Raw genomic sequence first — 15152 nt, 5'->3', positions numbered from 1 at the left:
GGGGTGGCGGGAGTTTTTCCTTATCCGTCTTTCCAGATCCCACCCTCTTGAGGGGGTGGGGATGGAGGCCGCGAGACCCTTCCTAGAGTCCCCGGCCGGCGGCGGAGCCAGGCTGAGACTGAAACTGGGAACCTGCCCAGCCAGGTCTCTCAGAACAGCAGCCAGAGGCCGAAAGGGCCAAAGGGCCTTGGTCATAGGTCACTGTCCCTCCCGCCTGCGACCTCGGCCCACCCACCCGCCTGGGAGACGCTTGGGCGGGGGCGGAGGGCGGTGTCTGCCCCAGAGGCAGACGCCGCCAGGTGTAAGCTGCTCTCGTTGAGGCCTGCCCCAGCTGGCCGTCCAGGCGTGGGCGCTGTCCTGACCCCGCCTGGAGGCTACCTGCCTCCGGAGTGCCAAGGCCTAGGGTTGCCTCCTGGCCCTGGCCGAAGTGGGAGGCTGTTCCCATTGCTGTTTTCTCTCAATTATCTTCACTACTGCGCTCAACCCGTGTCTGACGGTTGAGTATAATGAGTGTAAGTGCTTTTACACGCACGAATTTCATTTTCCAACTCTGGTAGTTCCTGATGAGGAAATGGAAGCACAAAGATGATTCAACCTAGGCTGTTGCCTAAGGGCTTCCAGGCCAGCCCCCACCTGGGGAGTGTGCTGAAGGAGAGCTGGGTTGCCTTGCTCGGCCAGTCTCAGAGTGTGAAGTTGGCGTGGGGGAGGTTCTTGGGGCTGTGCTGAGTGCTTATACCCGTTCGCCAGCAGGGATGGAGGCTGGGGGAGGGGCTGGAGTGCCACCCCCTCTATGAGCAAACAGCTCAGTGCCAGCAGGTCGATAGGGTGTGGGTCAAAGCTCATGCTGCCCCTGGCGTCCAGGTGTGGAGCTCTGTCCTTGGAATTTCTCTGGCCCTCGGTTGGTCAGACCTAGAGGCGGGGCTGCCATTGACCATGAGCCGGATGGGCCCCAGGCAGGACTGGGCCTCTCCCACCTGTTTGAAGGTGGAGCCCGGTCAGGGACAGGTTTAACCTGCTTTGCCCCGCCCCTTCCCACCTGCTTGTCCCACTCCACCAGGTGTTTGCTCTGGCCCCACTCCAGACTCCTGGAGTGTGTGCAGTGGGGGCTTGGGGGATATGTAAATGCCCCCTTTTGGCCTGGAGAAGCTGATGGTGGACTGAGGGAAAAGGGGAACAACAGAGCCAGGCCCAACAGGTATGGCCACCTACTCCCCAAGCAGGGTAGGGCTGGCCGAACATCTGGCAGAACCAGCTTTGCAGCCTGCGCCCTCTTTCTTCCTGCCTGCCCAGCTGTGAGTCTGTCTCTCTCCCCAGTTCTCACAGCTGGTGCTCGGGGATGTGGCTCTGCTGGGCGGGGGCCCCTACATGCTCTGCACTGATGGACAGCAGCTGCTGCGACAGGTCCTGCATCCTGAGGCCTCTAGGAAGGTATGCCACTGAGGGCACAACAGGGGGCAGGGTTCCCAGGCCATCCATTGTCGTGGGGGTGGGCTGCTCAGTTTCGTCTATTCATCCCTGCTCACCTGTGCCCCCAGAACCTGGTACTCCCCGACACCTTCTTCTCCTTCTACGACCTCCGCAGAGAGTTCCATGTGCAGCACCCAAGCGCCCGCCTCGCCAGGGACCTCACCGTGGCCACCATGGCACAGGGTACCTGTGTCCCAGAGGGGTTAGAATGGATGGGCAGCCATAGGCTATATGTGTCTGAGTATGTGCATGCTGGTGGGTTCTATGAACATACCCAATTAGCATTATCTGCTGAGTCCTTAAGTGCATGTCTGTCTGGATTGGGGCACATTTGGAAAGTAGACATGTCTACATATGTCTGGGCTGGGGGATCTGTAAGGGCATACATGAGCAGGGCCAAAACATGTGCTTGCTGGGATTCCACGTGCTTATGTAGGGGACTTGGGCCTAGGTGGGACCAGTCATAGGGCTCACGCTGATTGCCCCAAGCCTCTCCTGCTGGGATTTCCTCATTATTATTTCACTGCTCATAGAGTTGGGGCTGGAAACAGATGCCACAGAGGATGACTTTGGGGTCTGGGAAGTGAAGACAATGGTAGCTGTCATCCTCCACCTACTTGAAGGGCCCAATGGTAAGGTTCCCCTCACCATCTGTTACACGTTCTCTCTCAGGGCTGGGTGAATGCCTGCCTATTAATTCCTCAAAGTCACCTTCCCTAGTTCTTACCTTTTCTGAGAGACCAGATGGTGGGAGCCCCTTTGTCACCCCCTCTTCAACTGTCCTCTTTTTAGAGAGTTTGGTGGGGAGACCCCCTCCACCAGACCCTGCTGACTCCCATGTCATCTCCTCTCAGATCAATTGTTTTCGAAGCCCGAGGTGATAAAGCAGAAATATGAGACGGGACCTTGGTGAGTGCAGGGCAGGGATGGGGGTGACAAGAGTAAGGCACCCTTGTTAACAGGATAGACAGCTCTGACCTTGGGCCCTACCCCCACAGCAGCAAGGCTGAGGTGGTGGACAGTGAGACTGTGGTTCGGGCCCGTGGGCTGCCCTGGCAGTCATCAGACCAGGACGTGGCTCGCTTCTTCAAAGGACTCAACATTGCCAGGTGGGTGCAGCATGATGGTGGGCCCAGGAGGGCAGGCCTACCCAGGAGGTACTAACATAGCCTTGCTCCACAGGGGTGGTGTCGCCCTCTGCCTCAATGCCCAGGGGCGAAGAAATGGCGAGGCCCTCATCCGCTTTGTGGACAGCGAGCAGCGGGACCTAGCGTTGCAGAGACACAAGCACCACATGGGTGTCCGCTACATTGAGGTGGGCCTTTGGGCTGGGAGTAGAGCAGAGCAGAGCTGAGGCCAGCCCCCTCAGGCCTGAGACCCACGGACTGTCCCCACTGTCCCCACAGGTATATAAAGCAACAGGAGAGGAGTTTGTAAAGATCGCAGGGGGTGAGTTGTGCCCCCAGCAGCACCTAGCTCCCCCTGGTTCTTGACCCATGTCCCACTCCCCCACCACCCCTTGCCTTTCTGCTCCCCTGTGTGCCAGGTTTGGATGGGTAGTTGGAAGGGCATGAATGAAGTCAGTAGGTGACTCCCATGCCACCCTCATCAAGGCACATCACTAGAGGTGGCTCGGTTCCTGTCACGGGAAGATCAAGTGATCCTGCGGCTGCGGGGACTGCCCTTCTCAGCTGGGCCAGCAGACGTGCTCGACTTCCTGGGGCCAGAGTGCCCAGTGACGGGGGGTGCCGATGGGCTGCTCTTTGTGCGCCACCCTGACGGCAGGCCCACTGGCGATGCCTTTGCACTCTTTGCCTGTGAGGAGCTGGCACAAGCTGCACTGCGCAGGCACAAGGGCATGCTGGGTAAGCGATACATTGAACTCTTCCGGAGCACTGCAGCCGAGGTGCAGCAGGTGAGCACCCAGGGCTCCCCCACCCCCATGTGCTTCTCCAGGGTGGCCCTTTCACCCCACTCCGCTCTGTGTCCCTGCCCTACTTTGCATGACCAGTTGCTGCCTTCCTTATTAGGTCCTGAACCGCTACGCTTCCAGTCCACTCCTTCCCACACTGACTGCTCCACTGCTGCCCATCCCCTTCCCAATGGTAGCTGGGACTGGGAGAGACTGTGTACGCCTCCGAGGCCTGCCCTACACAGCCACCATCGAAGACATCCTAAGCTTCCTGGGGGAGGCAGCAGCTGACATCCGGCCCCATGGTGTGCACATGGTGCTCAACCAGCAGGTGAGGCTGCTGCCAAAAGGGGGACACACAGAGAGGAGTGTGTGGTTGGGAGTAAGGGACCCTGGCTAACAGGATAGACTGCTTACAAGATGGTGTGCACAGGGCCGGCCATCCGGCGATGCCTTCATCCAGATGACGTCAGCAGAGCGGGCCTTAGCTGCTTCTCAGCGTTGCCATAAGAAAGTGATGAAGGAACGCTACGTGGAGGTAGTTCCCTGCTCCACAGAGGAGATGAGCCGTGTGCTGATGGGGGGCACTTTGGGCCGCAGCGGCATGTCTCCTCCACCCTGCAAACTGCCCTGTGAGTATCCCAGGGCTGGGGAAGGAGGAGGCATGTGGGTGCCAGTTATAACCTTCACTTTCTACAGTGGGGACTTCTGGCTGCCCCACCCAGGGCAGCGCCAGGCCCCCTGCAGATGTACTCTCTGCTTCTGCCTCTAGGCCTCTCGCCACCAGCCTACGCCACCTTCCAAGCCACCCCAACACTCATTCCCACTGAGACGGCAGCTCTCTATCCCTCTTCAGCACTGCTCCCAGCTGCCAGGGTGCCTGCTGCCCCCACTCCCATTGCCTACTACCCCGGGCCAGCCACTCAACTCTACATGAACTACACAGCTTACTACCCCAGGTACCCTGCTGCTAAGAGAACTGCATAGACTTGCCCCTGTCCTGGTTTGGAGGAGGGTCATGATCCTCTTCCTGGGTCGGATAACCCACGGTCTGAAAGAAGGGAGTGAGATGCGGGCTAGCTGATGCTATCTACAAACTAGAATAGATGACATAGAGGACAGGTTTTAGGGAGGAGGAACTAAAATGAACTAAGCATAAGTCAGAGGCAAGGGAAGAGGGAGGAAAGTCTTGGTGTAGGTTGTAGGTAGGACTGTACTAAAACCCTATTTTCCCACCCTAGCCCCCCAGTCTCTCCCACCACTGTGGGCTACCTCACCACGCCCCCTGCGGCCCTGGCTTCTGCTCCTACCTCAGTGTTGTCCCAGCCAGGAGCCCTGGTCCGTATGCAGGGTGTCCCATACACAGCTGGTATGAAGGATCTGCTCAGCGTCTTTCAGGCCTACCAGGTGAGGTGTGACTAGGGGGGTTTGGGGACCTGGCTGAGCCTAGAGCTCCCTGCCCTAAATCTCTGTTCCTTCTGCAGCTAGCCCCTGATGACTACACCAGCCTGATGCCTGTTGGTGACCCACCTCGCACTGTGCTACAGGCCCCCAAAGAGTGGGTGTGTTTGTAGGTGAGGGAGTCAGGAGGTAAGAGCTGGCCATCCCCCCACTTATTGCTCTGCTGTTCACCCCAAAGATGATAGCTAAATCTTGCATGTAGGGCTAGGGGTGGAATGGTGCTACCCTGCTCCCAAAGGCCTGACACCTGGGCCTCTTGAGTAGCACCCCAAAGATGATAGCTAAATCTTGCATGTAGGGCTAGGGGTGGAATGGTGCTACCCTGCTCCCAAAGGCCTGACACCTGGGCCTCTTGAGTAGCACCCAGAGAGCCTTTGGTCTGTTCTGGCTGTGGCCCATGCCCACAGATACTGTGGGGCTGACATCCACAGCAGGCTTGCCTTTTTTAAAATGTAAGCCCTGGTGCCTTCAATGTATGACTCCTCGGAGCTTCTGATGGTGGAGCAGAGAAACAGAGTGCTGGCCCCAGTCCCCAGGATGCTTGGACCTCAATGGCTACACTGTGCCAGGGGTGGTCCCACCTAAGGCTGCCAGCCCCTCCAGCTTGGCACAAGGAATACCAGACGGCAAAACCACAGGCTGTTTTGATGAGCTGTACTGCAGTATCCCCAGAGGACACTAGGGGGCAGGAGGCCCTCACATAAAAACTCAGGCTTGAATTTTAAAGGAGACTTTTCTGCCTACTTTTTGTGCACACCGTGGGCAGGCCAGTTGTCCTGAACTTAACAGACACGGTGGAATGTCCTTTGCACCCATTAGAAGGTGCAGAACTGAAGCTGCAGAAAGAATTTGGAACTCTACCCTCTCCAGAAAATAAACAAAGGTTCCTAACCACGTGGACTTTCTAAAACCAAAGTGCCCTTAGCTTTGGCCCCCAGGGTGAGGGGCTCCTCACCAGCCCCAGGCAGAGGAAAACTCAGGCAGAATTCAAGGAGACTGTTGACCTGTCATCGTTTATTATTTCAGCACTGTAACTGAGGAGCCTGAATTGCTGGCTCTTCCCTTTGTATTGTGTAAGGAGCACTGTACTCCTATAAAAGGTTTTAAAATACAAAATGTACAAGAAAACACAATCCCGAGTGCTGTAAACTGAACATCATCCATTTTATAAAATACAAGGTTTCAACTTGAGCCCATCTGAGCCTTAAAGATGACCATCTGTTCTGAGTATCAAAAACAGCTTCACAGCCAGACCCAGCAGAGCTCTGATGATAGTGACTAGCCCTGGGCAGCAGTGGGCTGCACCCCAGGCAGCAGCACCACACGTGATCCTGGAGACAGCTGTTCCTTTTAAAGCTGTTTTCAGCCATGTTTCTCTGTGCGTCTCTAATAAGCAGAAGGCTGCTCATCCCATTCTTTAATCCAAGATCTCACACCGGCTGGAGGGGTAGGAGTAGGTGCTAGCATATGCCCAGCTGCTCAGTGCTGCTAACTACAACCCAAATTGCATAGTCCAATGGATGTGTGCTTTATACCACTATGTTGCACAAAAATGTAAGTCTTTATCTACAAAGCCAAAAAATATTGACTCTTACACCAAAGCTTTTACAAAGCTGATACAAAACTGCTTACATAGTATACAAAGCTCTATTTTAAAATTCAACTTTTATTTTAAATAGGAAAGCATTTCTAGTGCTACAGGCATCAAGGTATTTAAAAGGCATCAAAATTTGGTGCATAGCAACTCTGGATCATAGAGGCTTTTATTCTTGAGGACAACAAAGCAACCCCCAATGGATCCTGCAAAGAGAACTTTTGTAAGAAACCCATGTGAGGCAGCTATACCAGGGACAAAAGGGTGGAGGCAAGTCTGACCAGCTCTGTGGAACTTCATCTTATTGGCCAGCCCCCCACAACCTCCAAAGGAAGCTGTGGGCTTCCAACCATAGCCCTGAAATATCTCACTACACTACATTTTCAAAGAAAATATGAAAACACCCAGCTCCAAGAGGACCAGAGTGATTTGCTGAAGGACAGACATTTTTTCTTAACTAGTTTTAAGGGAAAAATCTAAAACATGGTTTAAAGAGAGTAAAAAACAAACACTTCCTCATCATGGGTCAATAGCTCCTACCTGGGTGACTATAGGTGGTAGGCAATGAACAAGCTTCCTCTGCCCAGGACTCACCTGATGTCAGTAGAGAATCCTGGCATCTAGGACCCACAATCCCCTGGAATAACATCAGACCTTTAACCAGCCTAGCACACGGTCTCATATGTAGGCACTCAACAATTTTGCTTTCTGAATAAATAAAGTACATAATTTCACATGAAAACATACTACAAGCTTTGAAATGACCCAGGCCTTGGACCAAGTAACTTATCCTATTAATGGGAGTGGTAAGGATGGGGCTTGAAGAAAGCACCCAAGTTGGGCACTCCTTTGGTAGACAGCAGGCTGGAGCTTCTTGCTGGCCCCTGTCTTGAGTGCCAGCTTCACCTGCAGCAGCACCAGGGCATCTTTGGTCTGGAGGGTCAGGTTTATGATGCTACCTCATTTTTTTATTTGGCTCAAAGCCTTTTGGGGAAAAGGCTGGTTTTTAGGCCATGCAGATGGAACAGGGTAGGCCAGAATCTTTTTAGGCTGTAAACAGAATGAGGGATAAGCCTTCCGTGCCAGTATGAATCTTAAAAGCTTCCCATCTGGAGTCTTGTGCTTTCTCTGCTCTTGTTCTGAAGCATCACTCATTTGTGCTTAGTTCCTGACACAACCTGGCCCCTGGAGATGAGTTAGAACCAGCAAAATTGCCTAAACCATCATGAGACTGGCTTCAAAGGTTACAGAGCAGCCAAAGGCTAATGCTTCCACTTACAAAAGGACACAAAAAGGAAGAGCACTTGTTTGTAGGATGGCAGGAACTTAAAGCTATGAAGCTAAAACTTCACCTTTCACAGTCACCTCATAGTAGCTATCTTACCCAAGGCCCTGAGGGAAAAAAAAGCAATTTCAACATGAAGTCAAAATGGAGAGACTGCAGGAATATCTAGAAAGTTACAAAAAGGCTATGCTCTGGAATGTCATTTAATATTCCAACACTTCAATGATTGGAATGGTCTCTTCTCATTTTATCTAACAGTTTACTTTTGAAGAGGTATGAGCTACATTTGGCTTTATTTCCTATGATTCTATGAAAGGCTTCAGGACACATGCTGAGTTTCTGAGGCATAGGTGTGGGCTTGGACAATTTTTTTCTTTTATGTTTGCCTCTGGAAGGTTTTATCAAAAGTTCCTATTTTAAAAATATCATTAAAGCTAAAAGGTCCTTCAAATGACCACAAAGCAGTTCAAATCACTAATTCTAGCTAAGCAATGAGGTCATCTGCAAAAGCAGCACCTCTGAAATGAAGAGCCTGCTGCATTCACACTCAAAGCACCCATCATATAAAAGTATCCTATTCAAAAATAAAAAGCAAAGCTCATTTCCCCAAGCTCAAACAGCCTCTGCTGTTCCTGATCTTTTACAAAATCTACCCAAGTCCTGAGGTGGAGGACTGCTGCTTTCCCCAGTGATCCCAACTCCTGGCGCCAGTCCTGAAGGCCGCAGAGTTGGAAACCCAAGGTCCAAGGAGAGAAACATGCTGAGAAGTATATGGTGGTGGTGGATGCAAGGTTGCAGCGAGCACTGTCAGAGCTCATCAGATCTTCCTAAATCCAAGGAATCGGGACCAGGGAGGGGAGCCTGCCTGCTCACCCCTGTTCCTTGGGAAACGGAAATCTGAGACATGTCTCTCCCAATTATCTCGTTCACTGAAAAACAAAAGGGAGAGTAATTAGTGACCTCTGTGTGACTGATCATGATGCTCAATGCCAATCTCTATTTCAAAGCCATTTTTCCTCTTGCCATGGCTTTCTATGAAGGTAAAGACAGTGCTTGAAACCTGCTCCTGAGCTGAATGGAAATATTCTATAGACTGTTTCAGATCCCTCATTCTCCCTTTCATTTCAGTTGGGTTGAGAAGGTGGGATGGCTGAGAAGAACAGAGAAATGTGCTTACACTCACTTGGCTCATGCTCTAGAGCAGTGGTTCTCAACCTTCCTAATGCCATGACCCTTTAATACAGTTCCTCATGTTGTGGTGACATCCAACCATAAAATTATTTTCATTGCTACTTCCTAACTGTAATTTTGCTACTGTTATGAATCATAATGTAAATATCTGATATGCAGGATGTATTTTCATTGTTACAAATTGAACATAATTAAAGCATAGTGATTAATCACAAAAACAATATGTAATTATATATGTGTTTTCCGATGGTCTTAGGTGACCCCTGTGAAAGGGTCGTTCAACCCCCAAAGGGGTCGTGACCCACAGGTTGAGAACCGCTGCTCTAGAGCAAAGGATAGGATACTTTTCATAAATGTGTTCACTTTAACCTAACTTTTCCTTAATTTGCATCCCTTTAGGAGAGTTTTCCTTTTTTGATCTTGCAATGCACCTCATATATAAAGTGAATGAAATGAACGCTTTGTTGAGAGTAAACCACTGGGATTTGGAGGTTATTTTGTTACCCTATGTTTATGAAAGCATCCTTTATCTATCATGTGGGGGCATTTGTATTGTTTCTGATGCTTTCTGATTGCAGGCTCTTGGTTTTCTGTTGGTTTCCATGACTGGGAACACAGTGCTCTATGTCTAGTGCAAAGAATTTCAATCTTAAGGAACCAACATAGAAGAAAACACCCGCCCCCAAATAAGAAACTAGTTCTCTTGCCATGAGAACTCTGATTTGAAATGAAAATTCTCTGCTTTATCAACTAAAGATTCTATTCCCAGGCATATAATAAAAGAACTAAAAACATATCCACATAAAAACTTGTACCCAAATGTTCATATTAGCATTATATATGACAGCCCCAATGTAAACAACCCAAATGTCTACAAAATGATGAACAGATAAACAAAATGTGGCCTATCTATACAACAGAATATTATCTATAATAATAAAAGCATAATATGCTAATTAGACCTGACAACCTCTGGATGAAGCCAGGGCTGCGAGGGAAGCCCAGGTCCTGGGTGCCAGAGGAAAGCTGGTGTCGACAGCCAGGGGAAGGAAGGCCTATTCTTTTTTTTTTTTTTTTTTTAAATATATTTTATTGATTTTTTACAGAGAGGAAGGGAGAGAGATAGAGAGTTAGAAACATCGATGAGAGAGAAACATCGACCAGCCGCCTCCTGCACATCTCCCACTGGGGATGTGCCCACAACCCAGGTACATGCCCTTGACCGGAATCGAACCTGGGACCCTTCAGTCCGCAGGCCGACGCTCTATCCACTGAGCCAAACCGGTTTTGGCAGGAAGGCCTATTCTTATATGAATTTCGTGCATCGGGCCTCTAGTCTATATAATAAAAGCCTAAGCAATGACCAGAACGACTTGTGGCAATGATGTGCACTGACCATCAGGGGGCAGATGCTCAACACAGGAGCTGCCCCCTGGTGGTCAGTGCATTCCCACAGGGCGAGTGCTGCTTAGCCAGAAACTGGGCTCACGGCTGGAGAGCATAGCAGCGGTGGCAGGAGCCTCTCCAGCCTCCACGGCAGCGCTTAGGAGCAGCGAGCCGAGCGATAAGCAGTGTGCAGGCAGGCAGTAAGGAGTGAGGGCTTCTGGACATCCCCTAAGAGGTCTCGGACTGTGAGAGGGTGAAGGCTGGGCTGAGGGACAACCCCCCCCCCCAACCCCCAGTGCATGAATTTCGTGCATCGGGCCTATAGTTCAGCCATAAAAAGGAATGAAATTCTAATACATGTTACAACATGGATGAAACTTGAAAACATGATAAGTGAAAGAAGCCAGACACAAAGGCCATATATGGTTTGATTCCATTTGTATAAAATGGCCAGAACAGGCCAATCCATATAGACAGAAAATAGGCAGTTTCCAGGACGTGTGAGAGTAACTGCTAATGTATATGGAATCTCTTTTTGGAATAATGAAAATGTTCTAAAATTAGACAGTGGTAATGGTTGCATAACTATGTGAATATACCAAAAATCACTGAATTGCACACTTTCAAGGCTGTTATAAACAAAAATAGACCAAGATAAAAAAATTCTACACTTAGAGTTTGATGTGGTTGTAGATCAAAGGAGATACAATCATTTTTAAAAAATCTTCAAGCATTAACATCTAATCTTTTCATAGTTTAGGTAGTTAAAAAAATTCTTCAAACTCATATTAATTATGGCTATAGGGAGAAGGGAACTAACATCCATTCCACAAATATTTATTGAACATCTACAGGTTAGACCAGGGGTGGGCAAACTTTTTGACTCGAGGGCCACAATGGGTTCTTAAACTGGACCGGAGGGCTGGAACAAAAGCATGGATGGAGTGTTTGTGTGAACTAATATAAATTCAAAGTAAACATCATTACATAAAAGGGTACGGTCTTTTTTTTTTTTTTTTAGTTTTATTCATTTCATCGGGCCGGATCCGGCCCGCTGGCCGTAGTTTGCCCACGGCTGGGTTAGACTCTATAATTGAAACTTTATATCTTATTTCAATTAATCTTCACAATATTTAAGATCACTACTACCCTACTTTATCAGTTAACTGAGTCTTTGACAGTTCACATAATTTTTTTAGTAAATAAATGGTAGAGTCAGCTTCAAAATACCTGTCACTTTTTAGAGGCCAAAGGACTAAAGCAGGGAAATCATTTAGAAAAAGAAAATGCAAAGGACCTGTGACAAATGTGTTATTAGGGGAGGGAAAGTGGGTGTAGTGTGGTGATGGTAGGAAGAGGGAGAGATGAAAGGACTGACTCACCACCACCACCACCACCACCACCAAGGTTTTGAATCTAGAAAGAATGGTGCTGTCACTATTGGAAATAAGCTGAGGAGGAATTTAGAGGAGGAAGGTGGTTAGGTAGGTTACGTCTGGAATTGGAAATTAGAACATCCAACTGGAAAAATCCTGTGGGCAAAGGACTACAGTGAATGGTCAGAGCGAAGAGATTTAGGCATCTTCATGCTAGAAACCTGGAGAATGGGCTAAGTTTTATAGTTTCACCAAAGAGCAGAAGGCTTAAAATGAGTGGGAGTAGCATTGTACTCTGATAAGCTAGAACCTGAAGAAGCACATATGTAAGCAGAAGAGTTGCTTAGAAATTAGCTTTGATTTGAATACGTGCTCTGCTACTAACTCCATGTGTCCTTGGACTAGTTACTTCACATATCTAAGACTCCATTTCTTTTTACAATTATGGTGTTAAACTAATGAAATTTCTTTCAAGTGTAGAAGTATATTTTTATGTAAATGACAAATTTTTAAATGGCAATACTCAGAAAGGCAAGGAGATGAAGGATGAAGATTTGGTTTTGATTGTGGTTAGTACTTAATGTAGACTAGTAAAGAAGGAAGGAACTAGAAGCTAAAGGAATCTAATTACAAAAGGGATGGTTAATCAGGTGCTGGGCAAGGTAGTAATCACTAATTGAGGACCAGTTTTGTGGAGGTATTGGGTACAGAGCTATGGGAAGAGGGAGAGGATGCTTTTTAAGTAAATTTTCTAGACTAGGATTTATTGACTATCCATGGTGGTTTGCAAAGGATGGAATTAATCTAAACCTATTCCTGTTAGAAATAACTAGCAGCTATGGAATGTAAGTTTCCATGTAAATGAAAAGTTACAAGGATGTTTTGCATGACAAGACATCTTCTAATGGATATTTAAAACACACACACACACACACACACACACACACACACACACACACACACACTACCCATATAGTATTTAGTGAGAATATAAAGGGGACATAAATAGACTAAAGCAGTCCTTGGCACCCCTGTTATTTCAAACTACATAATAAACTGTTTTCAGCCCTAGCCGGTTTGGCTCAGTGGATAGAGCATCAGCCTGCGGACTGAAGAGTTCGATTCTGGTCAAGGGGACATGCCCGGGTTACAGGTTCAATCCCCAGTAGGGGGAGTGCAGGAGGCAGCCCGATCAATGATTCTGTCTCATCGTTGATGTTATTATCTCTCCCTCTCCCTTCCTCTCTGAAATCAATAAGAATATATTTTAAAAAGAAAAGGAACAGCATTTTCAGTGTGGATTCTATGTGTGGATCTACGGGCTAGTACCACACAAAGAGGGAGCACAAGGATGGCCAATGATCTCTGTGCATGGCCTCTAACATTACTCATCATTTTAAATTATCAGTAGGCATCATGGTTCGTCTCTCAAATAGGTTGTGAGCTCCTGAAAGGCAAGGGCCTTATTACTGAGAAAACATTAATTTTTGATGACTGAATAAATGGATCCTAATTCGATACAATTACTTCGAAGTTATTTGGAGCGAGTGCACTGAAAGTTCATTAGGGTAGGAAGGGGACCAGTGAATGTGACTGAGACTAATACATGACATCTGATTTTGTTTTTGATAGTGTCTATTTTAGACAGGTCTCACAGCAGTGACAAAGAGCCAAACACAGACGCAAGTACCCACCCAGGTCACATTCAAGTCACCTTTTCTTATCACTTAACAGTTCCAAAGATGGTAATTTCAGAGATGATCCAGGCAGCCACACAAAACACCTTTTTCAATTCTTATCTCATTGTTCAAGTTTTAAAACTGCAAAGGGATTAAAAATGGTGCTTTCTCGTTACCAAAAACCACATGATGTATAGTTTTCCTGTGTTTTTATGAGGAAGTCAATGCTTCATTTTCTTGAGGATGAGTCTTTATCAAGCAATATTCACCCATTACCAAGTACACTTTGATCATAAGTATGAACCTGTCGTTTCTGAAGTAGCCAAGTGGTGTCATTTAAGCAAAAGCCTGATTGAAGCTGTGCTGTTTTGTGTTTTTTTGTTTTTTAATATGCTTTTATTGCTTTTAGAGAGGAGTAAAGAGGGAGTGAGAGAGACATCGATGGGCTGCCCCTACACGCGCTCCCCTACTGGGGATCAAGCCTGGGCACATGCCCTGACCCCAAATCGAACCAGTGACCTTTAGGTGTATGGGACAATGTTTTCTGTCTGGTGTGCCTAACCTCACTTAGTTGAAGGCACCTGGAAAGTTCTTGACAGGTTAGGATTTTAAGACTACAATAAAGCCAAGATTTTCCACAAAGAAAGCACTCAAGCCAACTATACTTAGATATACTTAATACATATTAATATTGATATTAATCCTATCTAATAATAGACAAACATGGTAATTGACCATACCTTCGCTACACCTCCCACTGGCTAATCAACAAAAATGGCGGTTAATTTGCATATGTAGGCGCGAAGCGGTGGAGCGAAGACTGAAGGCGGCTCCAGTAGGAGCAGCGAAGGCTTGAAGGTGGCTCCAGCCGGAGCAAAGGCCTGGGTCCTGGGTGCCGGAGGAAAACCGGTGCCGGCAGCCAGGGGAAGGGAAGGCCTATTGCACGAATTTTTTTGTGCAATAGGCCTCTAGTATTCATATATAATAACTAGTAGATTTAAGTTCCTATAGGGTAGGGACCTACCTTGTCTATCTTTGTTCTCCACTGAATCTTTCTGTACCACTTACATAAAGTGCTGAATAAAATTACTTGCCAATTTAATCTTTAATATAATCCAGAGACTTGAAAAAAACAAAACAAAAATTATGCTCATTACAGGTGAATACTGAATATGAATTTTAGGACAGGGGGTCAGAACTGTAACAAAGCAGTCCTTTACTGTCCTCTAGCAGTAACTCAAGCTCAGTGTGGTATATAAGTCTACTGCTCTCCTTCACCCCTCACTTCTTTAGGCTGGGAGCTCTGGGTTATGCTCAGGTTACCACCTCAAGCTTCCTAAGATATCTTTCTTCTTCTTTTTTTTTTTATTAATCCTCATCAGAGGATATTTTCCCATTGATTTTTAGAGAAAGTGAAAGGGAGAGGGAGAGACACACAGAGAGAGAAACATGGATGTGAGAGAGACACATGTATCGGCTGCCTCCACACATGCTCCCCGACCAAGGCCAGCAATTGAGCCTGCAACCAAGGTCTGTGCCCTCGACCAGAATCGAACCAGGGACCTTTCAGTTCATGGGCCAACGCTGTATTCACTGAGACAAACTGGTTAGGGCCTGAGACATCTTTCTAATGTGACTGACCAAAATTTGAATTTCAACTTAAGCAAGTCCAAATTATTATTGGTAAACAAATCTATGATGTAATTCATACTGTAAATCATTAAGAGTCTTGATAAATTCAATATGTAAGTTATTTCTTAAAAATACTGTTTGCAATTTCATTTTTCACTTCCTTTTGAAT

General features: G+C 47.6%; 2 protein-coding genes across 3 annotated transcripts in view; one reads left to right on the top strand and one right to left on the bottom strand.

The window, feature by feature from the left end:
* The window catches only part of ESRP2 (epithelial splicing regulatory protein 2), a 7621-nt gene extending 2640 nt beyond the window's left edge, over nucleotides 1-4981 (top strand). The window contains exons 3-16 of the mRNA XM_023763101.1: nucleotides 1170-1195; nucleotides 1315-1428; nucleotides 1536-1650; nucleotides 2001-2099; nucleotides 2322-2376; nucleotides 2466-2576; nucleotides 2650-2782; nucleotides 2874-2916; nucleotides 3081-3382; nucleotides 3498-3710; nucleotides 3813-4011; nucleotides 4152-4338; nucleotides 4621-4786; nucleotides 4864-4981. Of these exons, the coding sequence (XP_023618869.1) occupies nucleotides 1170-1195; nucleotides 1315-1428; nucleotides 1536-1650; nucleotides 2001-2099; nucleotides 2322-2376; nucleotides 2466-2576; nucleotides 2650-2782; nucleotides 2874-2916; nucleotides 3081-3382; nucleotides 3498-3710; nucleotides 3813-4011; nucleotides 4152-4338; nucleotides 4621-4786; nucleotides 4864-4953 (1853 nt within the window). The 3' untranslated portion in view covers nucleotides 4954-4981. The remainder of the gene's footprint in view (nucleotides 1-1169; nucleotides 1196-1314; nucleotides 1429-1535; nucleotides 1651-2000; nucleotides 2100-2321; nucleotides 2377-2465; nucleotides 2577-2649; nucleotides 2783-2873; nucleotides 2917-3080; nucleotides 3383-3497; nucleotides 3711-3812; nucleotides 4012-4151; nucleotides 4339-4620; nucleotides 4787-4863) is intronic.
* Nucleotides 4982-5834: 853 nt separating this feature from the next.
* The window catches only part of NFATC3 (nuclear factor of activated T cells 3), a 97984-nt gene continuing 88666 nt past the window's right edge, over nucleotides 5835-15152 (bottom strand). For both annotated transcript variants that reach the window (XM_006099460.3, XM_006099459.3), the window contains one exon: nucleotides 5835-8648. Coding sequence is in view for 1 of the 2 variants with exons in the window: in XM_006099459.3 (XP_006099521.1) it covers nucleotides 8527-8648 (122 nt within the window). In the remaining variant the exon portion in view is untranslated. The remainder of the gene's footprint in view (nucleotides 8649-15152) is intronic.

The sequence above is a fragment of the Myotis lucifugus genome, unplaced genomic scaffold (genome assembly GCF_000147115.1).
Source record: "Myotis lucifugus unplaced genomic scaffold, Myoluc2.0 scaffold_274, whole genome shotgun sequence".
NCBI classification, from domain to species: Eukaryota; Metazoa; Chordata; class Mammalia; order Chiroptera; family Vespertilionidae; genus Myotis; species Myotis lucifugus.
This window is presented reverse-complemented; position numbering and strand designations above follow the sequence as displayed.